Genomic DNA, 19,932 nt, shown 5'->3' with positions numbered 1-19,932 from the left:
ATTTATTTCAGCCCTCAATTTGATTATTTCTTGGCGTCTGTTTCTCCTGGGTGAGTTTGCTGCTTCTTGTTCTAGAGCTTTAAGTCACTAGTGTCAGATTTCTCCAACTTCTTCTTCTTCTTCTTCTTCTTCTTCTTCTTCTTCTTCTTCTTCTTCTTCTTCTTCTTCTTCTTCTTCTTCTTTTTTGGTTTTTTGAGACAGGGTTTCTCTGTGTAGCTTTGCGCCTTTCCTGGAACTCACTTGGTAGCCCAGGCTGGCCTCGAACTCAAAGAGATCCACCTGGCTCTGCCTCCTGAGTGCTGGGATTAAAGGTGTGTGCCACCACCGCCCGGCTCTCCAACTTCTTTATGAGTATTTAGAGCTATGAATTTTCCTCTAAGCCCTGCTTTCATGGTGCCCCATAAGTTTGGATATGTTGTACATTCGTTTCCATTGAATTCTAGGAAATCTTTAATTTCTTTCTTTCTTCCCTGACCCATTGTTGATTCAATTGGGCATTATTCAGTTTCCATGAGATTATAGGCTTTCTGCAATTTTTGTTGTTGTTGAAATCTAACTTTAAACCATAGTAGTCTGATAAGACACAGTAAGTTATTTCAATTTTTTTTGTATCTGTTGAGATTTGCTTTGTGACCAAGCATGGGGTCAATTTTGGAGAAGGTCCCATGGGGTGGTATAATGAAGAAGGTATATTCTTTTGTTTTAGGGTGGAATATTCTGTAAATATCTATTAAGTCCATTTGAGTCATAATGTCTGTTAGTTCCCTTATTTCTCTGTTAAGTTTCTGTCTGGCAGATCTGTCCATTGGTGAGAGTGGGGTGTTGAAGTCTCCCACTACTAGTGTATGGGAGGATCAAAAACACTGGAGACAGCTTATGTTGGAGAGGATGTGGAGCAAGGGGAACACTCCTCCACTGTTGGTGGGAATGCAAACTTGTACAGCCACTCTGGAAATCAGTATAGTGGTTTCTCAGAAATTTGGGAATAAGTCTTCCTCAAGACCCAGCTATACCACTCTTGTGCATCTACCCAAGGAATGCTCAATCTTCCCACAAGGACACATGCTCAACTATATGCATATCAGCATTATTTGTAATAGCAAGAACCTGGAAACAACCTAGATGCCCCTAACTGGAGAATGGATAAAGAAAATATGGTGGCAGGGCGGTGGTGGCACACACCTTTAATCCCAGCACTCGGGAGGCAGAGGCAGGTGGATCTCTGTGAGTTCAAGGCCAGCCTGGTCTCCAAAGTGAGTTCCAGGAAAGGCACAAAGCTACACAGAGAAACCCTGTCTGGGGGGGGGGGGGGGGCACATGCAAGTGGATGGAACTAGAAAATATCTTGAGTGAGGTAACCCAGAAGGACAAACAGTATGTATTCACTCATAAGTGGATACTAAATGGGAAGGAAGGGATGGCCAGACTGCAACCCACAACTCCAGAGAGGCTAGCTAACAGGGAAAGACCCTAGGAGGGACACATGGATAACCCTGTGAAGAAGTGGATGAGATCTACATGAGTGGACTGGGTATGGGTGGTGGTGGCAGAGGGTGAGGAGTGGGGGATGAGAACATAGGGAAATGGAAGGGTCAAGCTGCAACAGGGACAGAGTGGGAGGGCAGGTAGGAAGATACCATGATAGATGAGGACATCATGGGAATAGGAAGAAGCATCAGGGTGCTGGGGAGGCTCTCAGGAATCCACAAGGTTGACCCAACCTTCGTCTACTGCCAGTGGCCCAGAGGGTGCCTGGACCAGTCTACTCTGGTGACCAGCCTAGCAAATAGCCTAGCTGTCATCATAGAGCCTTTGTCCAGTGACTGATGGAGGCAGATACAGAGATCCACAGCCAGGCACTAGGCTGAGCTCCAGGAATCCAATTGATGAGAGAGAGGAGAGATACTGCAGGCGAGGGACTTTGAGATCATGATGGGAAGATGTGCAGAGATGACCGGCCACACTAGTGGAAGCCCATGAACTGTGGATTGGTGGCTGTGGAGCCCCCATGGGACTGGACTAGGCCCTCTGGATATAGAAGATGGTTGTTTGGCTAGAACTGTTTGGGGGGCACCCAGGCAAGGGCATCGGGATCTGTCCTTGGTGCATGGGCAGGCTTCTGGAAACTGGTGCCTGTGGTGTGACACCTTGCACAGCCTTGGTGCAGTGGGAAGGGGCTTGAACCTGCCTAGGCTCAGTGTGCTGGGCTCTGCTGATTCCCCATGGGAGACCTCAATTTGGGGGATGTGGGGATGTAAGGTGGCTTGGGAAAGAGGGCTGGAGGATGGGAGGATGGAGGAGGGGTTATCTGTGGGTGGTATGTGGAGTGAATAGAAAGTTTCTTAATAAAGAAAATTTTTTTTAAAAATCTCAGAGATATAGGAGCTGGAGAGGTGGCTCCATGGTTAGGAGCACTGGCTACACTTCCAGAGAAGCCAGGTTCAATTCCCAGCACCCACTTAGTTGCTGACAACCCTCTGTCTCCAGTCCTAGGGGTTCCGACACCCTCTCTGACCTGGAGTACAGGGCATGCATGTAGTGCACAGATATACACGCAGGCAAACCCCCATAGACGTAAAATAAGATTTTGAAGACCATTACAAATCTCAGAGATACAGGAGCTGGAGAGATGGCTCAGTGGTTAAGAACACCTGCTACTCTTCCAGAAGACCCACACCTGCATGGTGGCCCACAACCATCTGTAACTCCATTTCAAAGGGATCAGGCACCTTTTGGCCCTTATGGACTCTGCACTCATGTTATTACACAGACATACATGCAGGCAAAACTCCCATATACACAAAATAAAAACAGATAGTGAAATAAAATCTGAGATTACAATGAACTCGTTTTCAATTGTACCCTCCCTTTTTGGTTTATCATCATCACCACCATCACCATCATCATCACTGATACTATCATCACCACTATCATCACAACCACTGTCATCATCATCAACATCACCATCATTGACATCATCATCATGGTCACCACCACCATCATCATTAACATCACCATCATAATCGTCAATGTCACCATCACCATTATCTTTATCACCATCAGCATCACCATTCTCACCACCACCAAAATCATCATCACCATCATCATATCATCATCATCACTTTGAGATGGGATCTCATGCACGCCAGGCTAGCAACAAACTTGCTATGTAGTCCGGAACACCTTGAACATCTAAGCCTGCTGCTTCCATCTGCTAAGTGCCAGGATTACAGTCCTCTGTTAGCATGCCTAGCTAAGTACAATGAAATGTTTCTTAGTATGGAAAGGAAGAGAAGCACTCATCGTAGTGCGTGTTTATGTATTTTCTGTTCTCCCAGTTCAACACAACACAGAAGCTCTCCAGACCCCAGTCTTTTTCTTGTAGACATTTCTCCCCACCAAGTAGTCTCACAGGCGGCATAAGCTGGGCATCCCATGATGCAATCAGTGTGGGCACATTCCACAAGCTGAGATTTCCATTCCGCATAACTTCCCCACTTCAGATGTCATTTCACACCCAGGCCCCTGGTCTTCTGACCAATCGGCTATAAACTGGGGGTCCACCATCTCCTCCTTGGTTCTGTTGACTTGTACAGTGACTCATGGACATCAGGGAAACACACAGACTGGCTTGTTAAGAAGATATTACAGCCGAGTGGTGGTGGCACATGCCTTTAACCCCAGCACTTGGAAGACAGAGGCAGGTGGATCTTAATGAGAGAGAGAGAGAGAGAGAGAGAGAGAGAGAGAGAGAGAGAGAGAGAGAATTTATTTCAGAGCCTTTCAACTGACTCAGTGTGTAAAGGTCTTGCTGCAAATTATGACCTTAGTTGGATCCCTGGGACCCATATGGTGGAAGGAGACAACTGGATCCTGAAATTTGTATTCTGACTGCATGTGCATTTGGCAGACCTTACTTTACCCCATCCTACACATAAAATGAAGAAAATGTAATGACATTTTTTAAAGAAATGTTTTTTTCCAAATAAACCATTTTAAGACATATTTGCAGTAAAACAAAGCCACAGGGGAAAAACAAAACAAAACAAAAGGCGAGTGACTTAGTGTTCTACTGCTGAGAAAGACACCTAAGAAAGCATTTAACTGGGAGCTTGCTCACAATGTCAGAGGTTTAGTCCATTACCATCATGGCAGGAGCATGCAGACCTAGTCCATGACCAGAGAACTGGGCATGCCTACTCATTTATTTTATTTTATTAATTTTCTATCTTTTATTTCTGAGGCAGGATCTCTCTCTCTCTCTCTCTCTCTCTCTCTCTCTCTCTCTCTCTCTCTCTGCCTCTCTCTGCCTCTCTCTCTCTGCCTCTCTCTCTCCTCTTCTCTCTTTGTTTTTGTTTTATTTTGTTTTTAGACAGGGTTTCTCTGGGTAATAGCTCTGGCTGTCTTGGAACTGGCTCTGTAGACCAGGCTGGCCTTGAACTCACAGAGATACCCCTGACTCTGCCTCCAAGGTTCTGGGATTAAAGGCATTAGCCATCACTGCCCAGTTGAGACAGCATCTCTTTATGTAGCCCTGAATACCCTGGAACTTTCTATGTAGACCAGGCTGGCCTGAACTTTGCAGAGATCCACCCTTCTCTGCCTCCTAAGTGCTGCTATTTATTAAAGGTGTGTGCTACCATACTTAGCTGAAATGGTGAATGCAGAGAAACAGGACCTTCTCTCACTTCCCATCTCTACCCCTGCCCAGCTAGTGCTTTGGCAGTTTGGAAAAAGGGGAGCATGTGTTAAGGAAGGTTCTGCGAGGTGGACAAGATACAGGGGACACTAGCATCGGGTAGGCCAGTCGTGGGTGGCAGAGCCTGGCACTAGGTGAACCTGATCCTTGTATTGGTGCTGGCCTTGAGGTCTGCAGTAATCATATTTTACCAGAGAATTATTCCTAAAGAACACCATTATTTGGGCCAGCAAGAGGGCTCAACAAGGAAAGGCTCTTGCAGCCAATCCTCACAACCTGGGTTCAAGTCCCGGGACTAGAAATACATGTAAAAAAAAAAAATCTTTGAAAAAGAATGCAATTAGGGCTGGAGAGATGGTTTAGTGGTTAAGAGCACTGGTTGCTCTTCCGGAGGACCCAAGTTCAATTCCCAGCACTCACAATGCAGCTCACAACTGTAACTCTCTGGTTCCAGGAGATCCAACACTCTCACGGGACACTAATAAGATAAACAAATGATCTTAAAAGATAGTTTAGAATATATTAAAAAGAAAAAGAATGCAATTATTCAGAATATATTGCAGGAGTGTTCTATGATTACCCACCTTCCCCCAAAACGTTCCCACATTACTCTTAGGTCATCTAATGACATCTTTGTGTGTTTGCACGTGGCTGTGTGCACCTGAGTGCAGGTGTATTGGTGAAATTATTAAGGCCACTCCACGTAGTTAAAAGGGAGGTTTATTTTGTGGGGTAACTTACAAATGAAGGGGTAGGTTGCAAGGTCTGGCAAAGGTATAGCACAGTCCGGTGGTGTTCTCTGGAGAACTCTGCTCGGTCTACCTCCAGCGTCCAGGGTCCCGGAACCAAGAGAGCAACCTCCTCTTGATCCTCGGTCTTCCGCTCCCTCCTCTGCCCCACCTTGTGGGCGTGATCATTACCGAAGCCTCAATGGGGGTTGGAACTTCCCGGCCAATGCTGGGATGGCTACCCACTACACAGGTGCCCCTGGAGGCCAGAGAGCTGTTGGCTTCCCTGAAGCTGGGGTTTTAGGTGCTTGTGAACTCCTGGACATGGATGCTGAGAACGGAACACAGCGTCTTCCTTTGTAAGAGTAGGAAATACTTTTAACCAATGAGCTGTCTCTCCAGCCCCCATTTATCTTTTTTTAATATTTATTTTTATTATTAACTTATTAAAATTGTGTGATGTGTGTGTGTCTGTGTGCGAATATGTGAAAGTGAATGCTGGTGCCTATGGAGGCCAGAGGCATCAGAGCCCCTGGCTAAAGTGGCAGTTAATGAGGCAATTCCATGTAGTTTATCTGATAGAGAAGTTTCTTTTGGTGTGACTTACAGACAGCAAATGGATCGATGGTTACAGGACCCGGGAGAGGTGAGGTCCAGTCCAATGTGGTCTCTGGAGAACTCTGACTTGGTCTGCACTCTAGCATCCAGCATCCAGGATCAGGAGGGAGCCAAGAGAGAACCAGCACCTATGCATCCCAGGCCTTAAGGGGTCCCCCATCTCGTCCACGCCTCAGGGGCAGGTCATAGGCAGGTGTGGCAGTTACCTCCTGCCTCACTAGGGGCAGGGCTTGGAGGTCAAAGCTGGAACAGCTACCCACTATACCTGGTGCTAAGAGTCACCAGTAGTTATGAGCCAGCAGTGTGGGTGTCAGAAATGAGACTCACACCCTCCGGAAGAGCAAACATTGCTCTGAACCACGGAGCCATCTCTCGGGTCCCTCTTACCCCAAGATCAACCAATAAAACTAGATACACTCCAGATTTATGTCAACATAATTCTTTAAATATTACAACATGTTTTAGTGAGATTTGGGGACATAGTTATAGGGTTTTAGTCTCAGGGCATTGAGCGGGCTTGACAGGAGTGGAGGGTTGGGGGCAGAATGAGCTGGAAAAGATTGAGGGGTAAGGTGTGATTAAGTCTCTATGACTTCACGGCAGGGCAGCTTCTTCGCTGGGAATATCCCTGTCCAGTACGTGCAGATCTGTAACAGGAGAGCAACAGCAGATGGGTTAATTTTTGAAAGGCTCTGGCAGGCCCGGAGTACTGCAAACATGGCACAGACAGGTTTGGTCTTTTACCACCCCGCCCCCCTCCTTGCTAAAGACCATTAGATTACATTCCCAAAGCTAGCCACCAAGGTCCATTCCCTTATTTGACCACTTCCTCCTCCTCCTCAGGCTCACAACCAAAGTCCAGCTTTCAGAGTATTGAAGTCCAGCAATCAAAGGCCCCTTTTGGCTCACCTAATTAACAAGCCCAATTAAAATTAAACACCTCATTCTAACACGGGGTTCCCCCTTAACCTTTATAAACCACCATTTGCCTATGGGCCACGCCTGTCTCCTCTGTATCCAGAGGCAGCCCTCTGACCCTGGGGCACAAATATCCCTTAACCCTCTCCCTTGTTCCCTGTCCTCTATCTCCGGTCCTTGTTTCTTATTTCCTGCTCTTTGTCGCTCTGGGGCAAATATCCCTTCTCCCCTTCTCCCTCGCCCTCTGTGTCCTGTCTTTGTCTCTTATTCTTTGCCCTTTGTCCCTCTGGGGCAAATAAATCTCCTTTGTGTGGAGAACTTGGTCTTGGTGTATTCTGGGCAAATTAAAGTCCTTTCAGTTTTTAATTCTTAAAATTTATTAGCATTGTATGTGTAGTGTGGTGTGTGTGGGGGGGGGTGTAGGGGGAACAAGCATGTGGCATGGTGCATGTGTCAAATTTGGAGGACAACTTTATGGGGTAAATTCTTTTCCCTTGTGGAGGCACCCTTTATCTGGGTGTTGGAAATCAAACTCCAGTTTACTGGCTTATGTTTGGCCCAGATATATGTCAGTGTACCACATGTGTGTCTGGTGTCCACAGAGGCCAGAAAAGGGTGTTGATTCCCTGAGACTGGAGTTCCAGAGGGCTGTGAGCCACTTGTGTGGGTGCTGGGGATGGAAACTGGGTCTTCTGCAAGATCAGGAGAGTACTTTTAACCACTGAGCTATCTTTACTCTTCCTGCCTTAGTTTTTGAGGCAGGGTCTCTCCCAGAACCTGGAGCTGACCCATCAGCTAGCCTGGGTGGCCAGTAAACTCCTGGTACCCCCATTTTTATGTAGGTGCTGGAGGCCCACACTCAAGTCCCCTTGCTCGCATACCAAGCTCTCTGCCAGGTGAACCATCGCCTCAGCTCTGCATTCCTGAGGTCAGGAGGGAAGCTAGAGAGGGAAGACTCAGTCATCCCAGCTTTTCTATTTCCTCTTGTTTCCCTTCCTCCTCTGCCTACCATTTATCTGCATCTCCTCACAATTTTTTTTCCCATCCCATTTCAAGAGGGTTCGTAGACGTGTCAATGATAGGTATTTTCAAGAGCCAAAGACTGCAGCCGGGTGATGGTGGCACATGACTTTAATCCCAGCACTTGGGAGGCAGAGGCAGGTAGATCTCTGAGTTCAAGGCCAGCCTGGTCTACAGGGCGAGTTCCAAAGCAGCCAGGGCTACACATAGAAACCGTGTCTTGAAAAACCAACCAAACAAACAAACAAAATAACAAAAGAGTACAGGCAAGGTTGAGGGGATGTGTCGTCATCAGCATAGTGCAATATATACTCCTCGTGTGTGTGTGTGTGTGTGTGTGTGTGTGTGTGTGTGTGTGTGCACATAGACCAGACTGGCCTCAAACTCACAGAGATCCGCTTGCCTCTGCTTCAAGTGCTGGGGTTAAAGGCATGCACCACCATCGCCTGGCTCAACTGATTTCTAAAGGACTCTGAGGAGTCTGGCGATGCGAGGCTGTAGAAACAGAGGGGCTATCAGGCTCTGGTCTGGAGCCTTCTATAGAAAAGTGTCCAATCATAAGATCTTGGGACTGTCTGGGAAATCAGAGACGGTCTCTGACGTACAGTCTGAGGTGAAGGAATCTGAGAGACCGAGGGATGATATGCAGTGAGAGGCAAGATGTGTGAAGGAAGAGGGGCTTGCGGAAGAAGGCTCTTGAGTGGTTACTTCTCCCTCAAGCTTCCTGCCCCTCAGCTCATCCTCTCACTTCCCCTCTTCTCTCTCCTCCACTCCCCATCCTTACCTCCACTCCTGGGCTTGACAAATGTTTCTACCAGGGCCCTCTTGGTCATCCATGGAGAGCGGGAATAAGGGAGTCCGTCTAGGAAAAGGGACAAGACATCATGACCAACTAAAATGCCAAAGAAGGGCCGGCAAGACCGTTCAAAGAATGAAGGCGCTTGCTGAGTTTCTTTCCTGAGAGCTTTGTGGTAGGAGAGAACTGAGTCTCCCATCCATTGTTTCCTGACTTTTACACAGAGCTGCGGCACACACGCGCACACACACACACACACACACACACACACACACACACACAGTAAATAAGTAGCTAAAACAGATAAATGCATGCAGAGGTTCCATGAAACTCAATATGTGGTTTCGCTTTATTTCCTTGGAATCTTTGAGCACCTGGTGGCTCTCAACCTTTGTCCTTGTGAGACACTTAGCCACGTCTGGAGAAGAGTTGGACTGCCGTGACTGACAGGAAAGGGAACGCTCTCAGCATCGGACGCACAGAAGCCAGATACGGTGCAATGTCCACCTGGGATCGGCTCTGCCACCAGTCAAGAAGGATCCGGGTTCAAACCTCAATAAAACCAAGGTTGGAAGCCAAGGCCTATCTGTTCAGCACTGCCCCTTGCAGGTGACAATGAGGAGAGGCATCTCAGGTCAAGTCCTGTGTGGATTCACAGGAAGTGGGGCACGCACCGACCCTTCCCAGTCAGCTTCCAAGACTCTCTCTTGAGAGAACTGTAGTCCCACTGTGTGCCAGATGGTTTAGGGTTCGGGGAGTGAGAATGTGCTGCTGCGCATGCTCATGAGGGTTTGTGGAAACCAAAGGTCAAGGCGGGCTTTTTCCTTGTCATTCTCTGCCTTATCTTTAGAGACAAGATTGCACACTGGACCTGGAGCTCCCCAATTTGGCTGCAGCAACTGGCCAGCAGGCTCAGGGAGCACCTGTCTCCGTCTCCCCGGAACTGGACTTACAGACTCACACTGCCTTGCCAACTTTTCTAGGCAGGTTCTGAACTTGGGTCTTCATGCTTGCACAGTGGGCGCCTTATTGACTGAGCAGTCTTCCCAGGCCTCACATAGTTAATGATAATTGTTTATTATTATTACTATTATTACATTTTAATTTATTCATTGTGTGTATGTGTGTGGTGAGTGTGTGTGTGTGTATGTCTGTCTGTGTGTATATGTGTGTGTGATGAGTATTTGTGTGTGTGTGTGTGTGTATATGTGTGTGTGATGAGTGTTTGTGTGTGTGTGTGTGTGTGTGTGTGGTGAGTGTGTGTGTATGTATGTCTGTGTGTGTGTGTGTGTGTGTGTGGTGAGTGTATGTGTGTGGTGAGTGTGTGTGTATGTATGTCTGTGTGTATATGTGTGTGTGATGAGTGTTTGTGTGTATGTGTGTGTGTGTATGTGGTGAGTGTATGTGTGTGTTGAGTTTGTGTGTGTATGTCTGTCTGTGTGTATATGTGTGTGTGATGAGTGTTTGTGTGTATGTGTGTGTGTATGTGTGTTTGTGTGCGCGCACGTGTGCATGCACGCATGCATGTGTGTGTTTGGCACAGGCATGCAGATCAGAGGACAACCATCTTGTAAGTCCTGGAGATGGAACTCAAGTGGCCAGGCTAGGCAGCAAGTGCCCTTACCCACTGAGCTACCTTGCTGGTTCTATTTTTTTCCTTGGGGAAGACAGTGTTGAGAAGGGGTATCATGTAACCTAGACTGGCTTTGAAATCACTAGCTTTAGGTAACCTTAAACTCCCGATGCTCCTGCCTCCACATCCCAAGGTAACAGGCATGGACCACCACACCCAAATAAGATAGTGGCTATCTCATTTTACCTGTGGAGAAATTAAAAGCTTGACAGAGTTACATTGCTTTCCCACGTTCGTTCTTCTACCCAGGAAGCCACAGAGTGAGGGGGTGGAGCCCACATCCACCAGTTTCCAAAGCCAACAGTGAGTCGGTGGAGGAGGATGCTGGAGACGAGGGACTGCTACTCACCCATAGCCTTCCACAGGTCTAGGATCTCCAGAGCCGAGTCCCTCTTCCTGCCTTGGTCTGCCTTCGAGGGAAGGTAGAGGGCTAGGGGAGGAACAGGAGACAGCGGGAGAGCTGTTTACTGGAAGGTCGTTACACAGGACCCATCAAGTCCTCCCAGCCTCTGGCAGAATAACTCCAGCCCACGCTGCAGGTTAGGATGTGGGCATCAGCCATGCCTAACCGCCACGGCTTAGACCAGGGTTGTAACCCACCTATGTCTGGGTGCAAATCTCACGTTTTCAGTTCCCTCTGTCATGTGGTCAAGGCAACAGTGGGGTTTTCTTACTTTCTTTTACATTTGTTTATTTGTTAGTTGTGTGTGTGTGCATGTGTGCGTGCGTGCGTGCGTGCGTGCGTGCGGGGGGGGGGGGGGGGGGGGCGGCAGCACACATGCCATGGCACATGTGATAAGCTCAGAGAACAACTTATGGGAGTCAGTTTGCTCCTTCTGGGGATTGGACTTGAGTGCTTAAGCTTGCCAACAAGCCCCGTTATGCACCTAGCAAACATACCAGCCTCTGACCTAAGTGTTGTAGACCTCTGAGAATCAAAGACCTTCATTTCATAACAAAAGACCTGAAGACTTAGGAAAGGTGAAGTCATTTAGTTTACAGTTTTGCACTGTCAGGTATCAGCCTCAGATGGCAGGGGACGGATTAAGTACAGGTAACACTTTATATCTCTTTTATATTTGGGGCCCAATTCTCACTATGTAGTTCTGGCTGGCTTGGAGCTCACTACGTGGATTAGACTGGCCTTGAACCCACTTGCCTCTGCATCCCAAGTGCTGGGATTTAAAGGTGTACCCCACCACACCCAATCCAATTTTATTTCTAACAAGCCGAGCCTAGCCTCAGGCACGGGGTATGGTGGATTTGGTGAGAACTGAGCTTTGTGTGGCTAAGTACACAGCTCCTAAGAAGATTCTTTAGGGGAAGTAGAGAGGCAGGGATGGAAGAAAATAAAGAGGAAAGGCATGGCATTTAAATCATGATATGGTACCCACTGTGGGCAGAAAGGCTGGTATCCACCGTGTGCCAGTATTGCTTAACCCATTTGTTAAAAATTACGTTTCCGGGGGTTGGGGATTTAGCTCAGTGGTAGAGCACTTGCCTAGCAAGCTCAAGGCCCTAGGTTCGATCCTCAGCTCCACATAAAAAAAAAAAAAATTACTTTTCCAGGGCTGGAGAGATAGCTCAGTGGTTAAGAGCACTGGATGTTCTTCTAGAGGTCCTGAGTTCAATTCCCAGCAACCACATGGTGGCTCACAACCCTCTGTAATGAGATCTGGTGCCCTCTTCTCATGTGCATGCAGAACACTGTATGCATAATAAATAAATAAATCTTTTTTTAAAAAAATTACATTTCCTTGGGCATTTATTTGTCCTGTATGTGTGTTTGTGTATAGGCTCCCCCACGCCACTTCACCCCTGTGGAGAAACACCCTGTAGGAACTTAGGTCATCAGGCTTGGAGGCAAACACCTTTATCCTTTCTCTCTTCCTTTATGTGGGCTTTAGGGTCAAACTCAGGCCATCAGGTTTGCACCATCACGCTGCCATGCCTTTACCCACTGAGCCATCTTGAGGGACCTCTTTTTTTATATTACTATTTTTTTGAGACAGAGTCTCAGGTTGCCCAGGCTGGCCTCAAATTCCCTAAGTAGCTTGTGGTGATATTGTGTTCCCCAAAATATTGTGCACCCTAATAAACTTACCTGGGGTCAGAGAACAGAACAGCCATAGATAGACATTGAGACCAGAAAATGGTGGCGCACGCACGCACGCACGCACGCACGCACGCACGCACGCGCCTTTAATCCTAGCATTCCTAAGGCAGAGATCCCTCCGGATCTCTGAGAGTTTAAAGCCACACTGGAAACAGCCAGGCATGGTGACACATGCCTTTAATCCCAGGAAGTGATGTCAGAAAGCAGAAAGGTATATAAGGCATGAAAACCAGGAACTAGAGCTGGTTAAGCTTTTAGGCTTGTGAGCAGCAGTTCAGCTGAGATTTATTCTGGATGAGGACTCAGAAGCTTCCAGTCTGAGGAAACAGGATCAGCTGAGGAATTGGCAAGGTAAGGCAGCTGTGGCTTGTTCTGCTTCTCTGATCTTCCAGCATTCACCCCAATACCTGGCTCAAGTTTGATCTTATTAATAAGACTTTTTAAAATTCATGCAACAGTAGCTCATGATGACTTTGAATTCCTGATCCACCTGCCTCTACCTCTCAAGGGCCGAGATTAGAGGTGTGTGATCCCACACCTAATTTTATACAGTTCTGGGCATCGAACCCAAGGTTTTCAGTGTGCTAGAGAGGAGCTCTACCAACTGAGCTACATAAACAAACTTACTTAAACCTCAAAACTCTCTCATGAATGTGGGGACCACCATTGCCCTCCCTGTCTCAGAACCAGAAATGGAGGCCCAGGGAGATTGATTAAGCCTGTATGCCATGACAGCCCCTGCAGCCAGCCTTCTGCCCAGACTGACCCTCCAGACTCATCCAGATATGGATGGAATGGTTTGAATCTGAACCATCCCCCAGAGGCTCAGGTTTTGAACACTTGTTCATTCCCCTAGAATTTCTAGAAGGTTGTGGAACCTTTAGAAGGTGGAGTCTAACTGAAGGAAATGGGTCACTAGGGGCAGGCCTTTGAAGGTTATAGTCCTGGCTACACAGTGACCCTGGCTTCTTCCACAGCCTCCCACCTCTGTGATGCATGCTGGCCCACCAAGCCTTGCCTACCATGATGGAGTGAACCCCTCTGAAACCACAGCCAAAATGAATCTGTCCACCCTGAGCTATCCAGGTATTTTGGTCACAGTGATGTGAAAACAACTAATCCAGCATCTTGGCAGTGTCGTAAAGCCGCTGGCATCAGGTAGGGCATGAGTGAGGGACGGAGCATGGAGAAAAAGCACTCACCAGGACCCAGGAGGTAACCGGCACTATTGAGGGTCCAGCCTCCTCGTCCCTGGAAGAGATGAAGAAATAAGAACTAGACAGGAAAGTGACAAGATTCCAGAAATCTAGGGTGATGTATCGCTTTAACACTAGTCAGCAACAAGCCATGTGCAGTTAGCACTTCCTATAATATCCTAGCAAGTGGAGGACCCGGGCAAGAACAGCTCCACAGGTATTCATGGCTTGGGTGTCAAGTATGACCTGGGTTCAACCCGCAGGACTCACCTTGTGGAAGGAGAGATGTTATTCCTGCATGTTATCTTATGACCCCCACACTCTGATGAATGATACACACACCCCACGGCAGACAGACAGACTGAAGAAATATGATGCTTAAAACATGACAGGAAAGCCGGGCAGTGGTGGCGCACGCCTTTAATTCCAGCACTCGGGAGGCAGAGCCAGGCAGATCTCTGTGAGTTCTAGGCCAGCCTGGTCTACAGAGTGAGTTCCAGGAAAGGTGCAAAGCTACACAGAGAAACCCTGTTTCAAACCCCTTCCCCCGCCCCCCCAAAAAAGGACAGGGAGAAAGGGCATACGAGGAATTGACTGTAATGGGGATCCAGGTTTTAGCATAACTGACTCCACGATGAAAGTACCATTCTGGTCGTAAAAATCAGCACATAGACAGCCCCACCTGCCAAAACTAAAACAAAGACTTATTCTATTGAAGACCATAATTCTGGGAAAGTCTCTAAATTTGCTAATGTTGCTTTTCAACTTCTGTAGTTCCGCATCTGGCTTACCGGTCTTGTTAAGAGAATTATGTCAACTGAACTTATGGTTTTTGTCCTTAAAGGCTCACCCTGAGAAAGGATTGGGGCTACACTGGGATCCCAAGCACCTGGTATTCTATTGGCTTATAACCATGTCCAAGCCGTCAACATCGACTCTACCATGTATAAAGTTTCTGTGAAGCCAGGTGGTGGTGACACACTCAAGAGACAGAGGCAGGCAGATCTCGGAATTTGAGGCCAGCCTGGGCTACACGGTGAGTTCCAGGACAGCCAGGGTTACACAGAAAGACCCTGTCTCAATGAACAAGCAAAAAGAGGTTACCCTCGGCTGTTTAGTCGGAGGCCTGCCTATCTACATGAGACCCTGTCTCAGTGGTTCTCATGTGTGGCGACCTCCCTCCAACCATAAGATTATTTTAGTTGCTTCTTCATAACTGTAATTTTGCTACTGTTGTGAGCCGTAAAGTAAATATCTGATGTTCGGAGTATTGGATGTGCGGGGGGGGGGGGGGGTGTCGAGACCCACAAGTTGAGAACTGCTTCTCTGGAAAAAGAAAGGAAGGGAGAGAGGGAGAAAGGGAAGGAGGGAGGGTGTGTTGCCAAGGTCCGGCTTCCAATCTCAAGGAGCCTGATACTATTTTTTTTTGTTTTTTCTTTCTTTCTTTTTTTTCTTTTTTTTCCTTTTTAGCATTTTTCTTTTTTTGTTGGTTTTTTCGAGACAGGGTTTCTCTGTGGTGTTTTGGTGCCTGTCTTGAATCTCACTCTGTAGACCAAGCTGGCCTCAAACTCACAGAGATCCACCTGCCTCTGCCTCCGGAGTGCTGGGATTAAAGGTGTGCGCCACCACTGCTCAGCCTTTTTAGCATTTTAAAGAAAGATTTCTTTCTTTCTTTCCTTTCTTTCTTTCTTTCTTTTTTCTTTTTTTTTTTTTGGTTTTTTTTTGGAACAGGGTTTCTCTGTGTAGCTTTGCGCCTTTCCTGAAACTCACTTGGTAGCTCAGACTGGCCTCGAACTCACAGAGATCCAGAGATCCGCCTGGCTCTGCCTCCTGAGTGCTGGGATTAAAGACATGCACCACCACCGCCTGGCTATTTCTTTTTTCTTATAAGCCACCTGACGTGGGTGCTGGGAGCTGAACTTTGATCCTTTGGAAAAGCAGAATTATTTTTAACCTCTGAATATTAGCTCCAGCTCTCCCTTTTAGCAACTTTTTAGATACAAATAAAAATTGAAATATTTATGGCGTACAGTACAGTGCATTGACATATATAATTTGTGGGACAGCCTTATTGATAAATACATTAGCTCCCATGCTTATCACTTATGTGACTGTGTAATGAGGATGCTTATTATTACTATTCTTTTATCTTTGGCTATTTGAGAGAGGGTCTCATGTAGACCCCAGTCCAGACTTGAATTTGTTACACTTGATCTTAGCCACAGGGCTGAGAAGGGATTCAAAATTCCTATCAGTCCAGGATGACCTTGAACTTCTGATCTTCCTGTGTCTGCCTCCAAGTGCTGAGATCAGTACACCCGGCTCTGTGAACATTTTAAAGTTAGCTGTTAGCTGCAGTCACTGTGCTGTACCACAGACCACTTGAACTTACTCTGTTGTATTCAGATTCTGTCTTGGGGTCACATCACTAAGTTCTATTAATCCGCCTAAGGGAGACCCTGTCTTGCCTGCTAAGGGCATCTCCACCAATCAACTTCACAGAGTTATAACTTGACAAAGAACTTGGAGTGGTGGCCTAGGTGTCACTCAGTCTGTAGAGAGCTTTCTTGGCAGGTGTGAAGCCCTGGGTTTGAATCCCAGCACTGTCTAAAACTGGATGTGGCAGTAGACACCTGCAATACCAGCACTTCAGAAGTAAAATTGGGAAGTTCAGGACTGGAAGGTCATTTTTGGCTACATGGGGAGTTGTAGAGCAGCCTAGAATAGAGATTTTCTTTGTTTTGTTTTGAGAAAGGGTCTTGATGTAGCCCTAGCTGTCCTGGAACTTTCTATGTAGACCACACTGGCCTGGAACTCAGAGACCCTCTTGCCTCTGCCTCCATAGTGCTGGGATTAAAGTCATATGCCTCCACACCCAACTCTCGAATAGAAATCTTGTTTTAAAAATAAAAATACAGCTGGGCATGGTAGGCATGATTACCATCTATATATGAAGGACGTCACACTTGAGCCCAGAATTTGTTGTCAGCTCAACGGGTCTAGCAGGCCAGCTAGCCCCAAGGACTCCCTGCTTCACCTCCTCAGCACTATTGGAGTTGTGGCTCCATGCCCACATGGCATTTACAAGGGTACTAAGAACTCAAATTCCAGTCCCTATATTTGGCTTTACTCACTGAGCACCCCCTAGCCATTATTTAAAAACAGTGTTTCTCAGCAGGGTATGGTGGTGCTCACTTTTAATCCCAGCACTTGGAAGGCAGAGACAGACAGAGCTCTGTGAGTTCGAGGCCAGCCTGGTCTACAGAGGAGTTAGTTCCAGAACAGTTAGGGCTACACAGAGAAACCCTGTCTCAAAAAAAAAAAGTGTCTCGCAAACTCCTGAACGGCCTGAAACTCACTATATACACCAGGCTCATCTCCAACTCATAAAGATTGGCCTGTCCTTGACCCCTGCAAGCTGCGGTTAAAGGCAAGGCTCACCATGTCTGGTGTATGTTTGGTTTGGTTGTTTGTTGTTGTTTTGATTTGTTGTTGTTGTTGTTGTTGTTGTTGTTGTTGTGGGGGTTGTTTGTTTGTTTGTTTTGTTTTTTGAGACAGGGTTTCTCTGTGAAGCTTTGGAGCCTGTCCTGGAACTCACACTGTAGCCCAGACTGGCCTCGAACTCACAGAGATCCGCCTGCCTCTGCCTCCCAGGTGCTGGGATTAAAGGCGTGCGCCACCACCACCCAGCAAGTTTGTTGTTGGTTTTGGGACAAGGACCTGCTATAGAGGCTTGGCTGGCCTCAGTGTAGCAAGAATCTTGTCTCAACCTCCAGAGATCTGGGATTCTAGGCATAAATCCCCCGCCATGCTGGCTTTTTCTTTTTCTTCTCTTTTGCTGTTAGTGGGAAGCACGTGGACACCACCGCATGCTTGTGGAGGTCAGAGCACCGCTTTCAGAGGTCAGCTCTCCTCTTCTGATCCAACTCATGTCATAGGCTTACGCAGCAAGTGCTTTCATCTGCTGAGCTATCCGGCCAGCCCCGCCTTTTCACGTTCCCTTCAGACAGGGGCTCCTGTTGCCCAGGCTAGCCTCTATGTCACTAGCTCAAGTTAATCTCCAATTCCTGATCCTCCCCCTTCTGCCTCCTGAGTGCTGGGATTAGAGGCATACACCACCATGCCCTGTGGGGATGGGACCTAGAGCTTCCTGCATGCTAACGAGCCCTCCACCAACTGAGCTACTTCCATCGCCCTTTTTTTCTCTTTTCCTTTCTTTCTATTTTGGTTTTGCGAGACAGGGTTTCTCGGTGTAGTTTGGTGCCTTTCCTGGATCTCTCTCTGTAGACCAGGCTGGCCTCCAACTCACAGGGATCCATCTGCCTCTGGATTAAAGGCATGCGCCACCACATTTATTCATTCATTCATTCATTCATTCATTCATTCAGTTATTTATTCATTCATTCGTTTGTTTATTATTTATTTGTTTGTTTATTTGTTTATTTACTTATAATTAGGATCTCACTATGTTGTCCACTGGCCTTGAATTCACAACCCTCCCGCCTCAGCTTCCTGAGGGCTGGGATTCCCGGTGGGTGCCGTCACACCGGGCTGAATAAACTGATTCCCAGCCATATATTTTCACCTGTCTTCACCTCCACCCCCAGGGCCAGGTTGATGAGGTCACCTCCTGTCTTTCTTCCCAGTTTCACAACCTTAGCTTGTCCCCCACACGTCCCCTTGGATCAAGCCAGAAAAAAAAAAAAAAAAAAAAAAAGTAAAACCTCTCCCAGAGGGAAGCAGGATGGCGAAGGCATTACCCTGTGAACAGGCACAGCTTCCAGGGTGTCCGCCAGACTCAGCAAGATGGCGAGGAAGAGGACCGGACGCACGGGACAGGCCATCCTGAAGCTGGAAGGACACAGCTGCACAGCTGAGGGGTGCTGCAATGACAGAGCGAGTGTTGTTCTCGCCTGGCGGTGGTGGCACACGCCTTTCGTCCCCACACTCAGGAGGCAGAGGCAGGTGGATCTCTGAGAGCTCGATGTCAGCCTGTTTACAGAGGGAGTTCCAGGACAGCCAGGGCAACACAGAGAGCAACAGAGAAACCGTGTCTCAGCGCCCCGCCCCACTCCCAGGAGTTATTCCTCACAGCAGGTTGGGGGCAGCTCTGATATGGTGGAAAGAACTTTACTGAATGGGATTGATCTACTCTGTCCAACCACAGAAAAAAAACACACACACACATAATATCTACAGCTGAATGAGTTTGCCATATGCATGCTGCATGACATCATCACTATGACCAATGGTTGGTAGATAATATCTTTTTATTTTAAATATACCACAGAAAAATAAAACAAATTCCAATCTGTTGTTTGTTTTGTTTTGGCATCTTTCCTCTTTCTGTGATGTGATGTGTGTGTGTGTGTGTGTGTGTGTGTGTGTGTGTGTAGGGGTGGGGGCTGGTAAATGGAAATTGAACTTAGAGCTTCTCATAAACAAGCACTCTACCACTGAGCCCCACCCCAGCCCCTCACTGGGGGATTCTAGGCAGGGGCTCTACCACTGAGCCACACCCCCAGCCCCTCACTGAGTGACTCTAGGCAGGTGCTCTACTACTGAGCCACACCCCAGCCCCTCACTGGGGGATTCTAGGCAGGGGCTCTACCACTGAGTCACACCCCAGCCCCTCACTGGGGGATTCTAGGCAGGGGCTCTACCACTGAGCCACACCCCAGCCCCTCACTGGGGGATTCTAGGCTGGGGCTCTACCACTGAGCCACACCCCAGCCCCTCACTGGGGGATTCTAGGCAGGGCTCCACCACTGAGCCACACCCCAGCCCTCACTGGGGGACTCTAGGCAGGGGCTCTACCACTGAGCCACACCCCAGCCCCTCACTGGGGGATTCTAGGCAGGGGCTCTACCACTGAGCCACACCCCAGCCCCTCACTGGGGGATTCTAGGCAGGGGCTCCACCACTGAGCCACACCCCAGCCCCTCACTGGGGGATTCTAGGCAGGGGCTCTACCACTGAGCCACACCCCAGCCCCTCACTGGGGGATTCTAGGTAGAGCTCTACCACTGAGCCACACCCCAGCCCCTCACTGGGGGATTCTAGGCAGGGGCTCCACCACTGAGCCACACCCCAGCCCCTCACTGGGGGATTCTAGGCAGGGGCTCTATCATTGGACTATCTACATCTCTGGAATTTTTATTTGTTTTATTTTGAGACAGAATATCACTAATTTTCTGAAGGTGGCCTT

General features: G+C 47.9%; 1 protein-coding gene across 1 annotated transcript; it reads right to left on the bottom strand.

The window, feature by feature from the left end:
• Nucleotides 1-6,639: 6,639 nt before the first annotated feature.
• On the bottom strand, nucleotides 6,640-18,568 carry LOC118595296 (galanin like peptide). Its single transcript, XM_036205657.1, has 5 exons — nucleotides 18,485-18,568; nucleotides 13,731-13,779; nucleotides 10,762-10,842; nucleotides 8,768-8,845; nucleotides 6,640-6,692 (listed from the first exon to the last, which is right to left on the bottom strand). The coding sequence occupies exons 1-5, from the start codon at nucleotides 18,566-18,568 to the stop codon at nucleotides 6,640-6,642; spliced, it is 345 nt and encodes a 114-aa protein (XP_036061550.1).
• Between the last annotated feature and the right edge of the window lie 1,364 nt (nucleotides 18,569-19,932).

The sequence above is a fragment of the Onychomys torridus genome, chromosome 1, assembly GCF_903995425.1.
Source record: "Onychomys torridus chromosome 1, mOncTor1.1, whole genome shotgun sequence".
Classification (NCBI taxonomy): domain Eukaryota; kingdom Metazoa; phylum Chordata; class Mammalia; order Rodentia; family Cricetidae; genus Onychomys; species Onychomys torridus.
This window is presented reverse-complemented; position numbering and strand designations above follow the sequence as displayed.

What these genes read in the sequence shown, in the direction of transcription:
- LOC118595296 (XM_036205657.1), bottom strand. Translation starts at nt 18,568, where the DNA reads ATGGCCTGTCCCGTGCGTCCGGTCCTCTTCCTCGCCATCTTGCTGAGT. An exon ending in CGGTTACCTCCTGGGTCCTG is followed by an intron (nt 10,843 to 13,730) that starts GTGAGTGCTTTT and finishes TTCCTCCCCTAG; the next exon opens with CCCTCTACCTTCCCTCGAAG. An exon ending in TGTCAAGCCCAGGAGTGGAG is followed by an intron (nt 6,693 to 8,767) that starts GTAAGGATGGGG and finishes CTCCTGTTACAG; the next exon opens with ATCTGCACGTACTGGACAGG.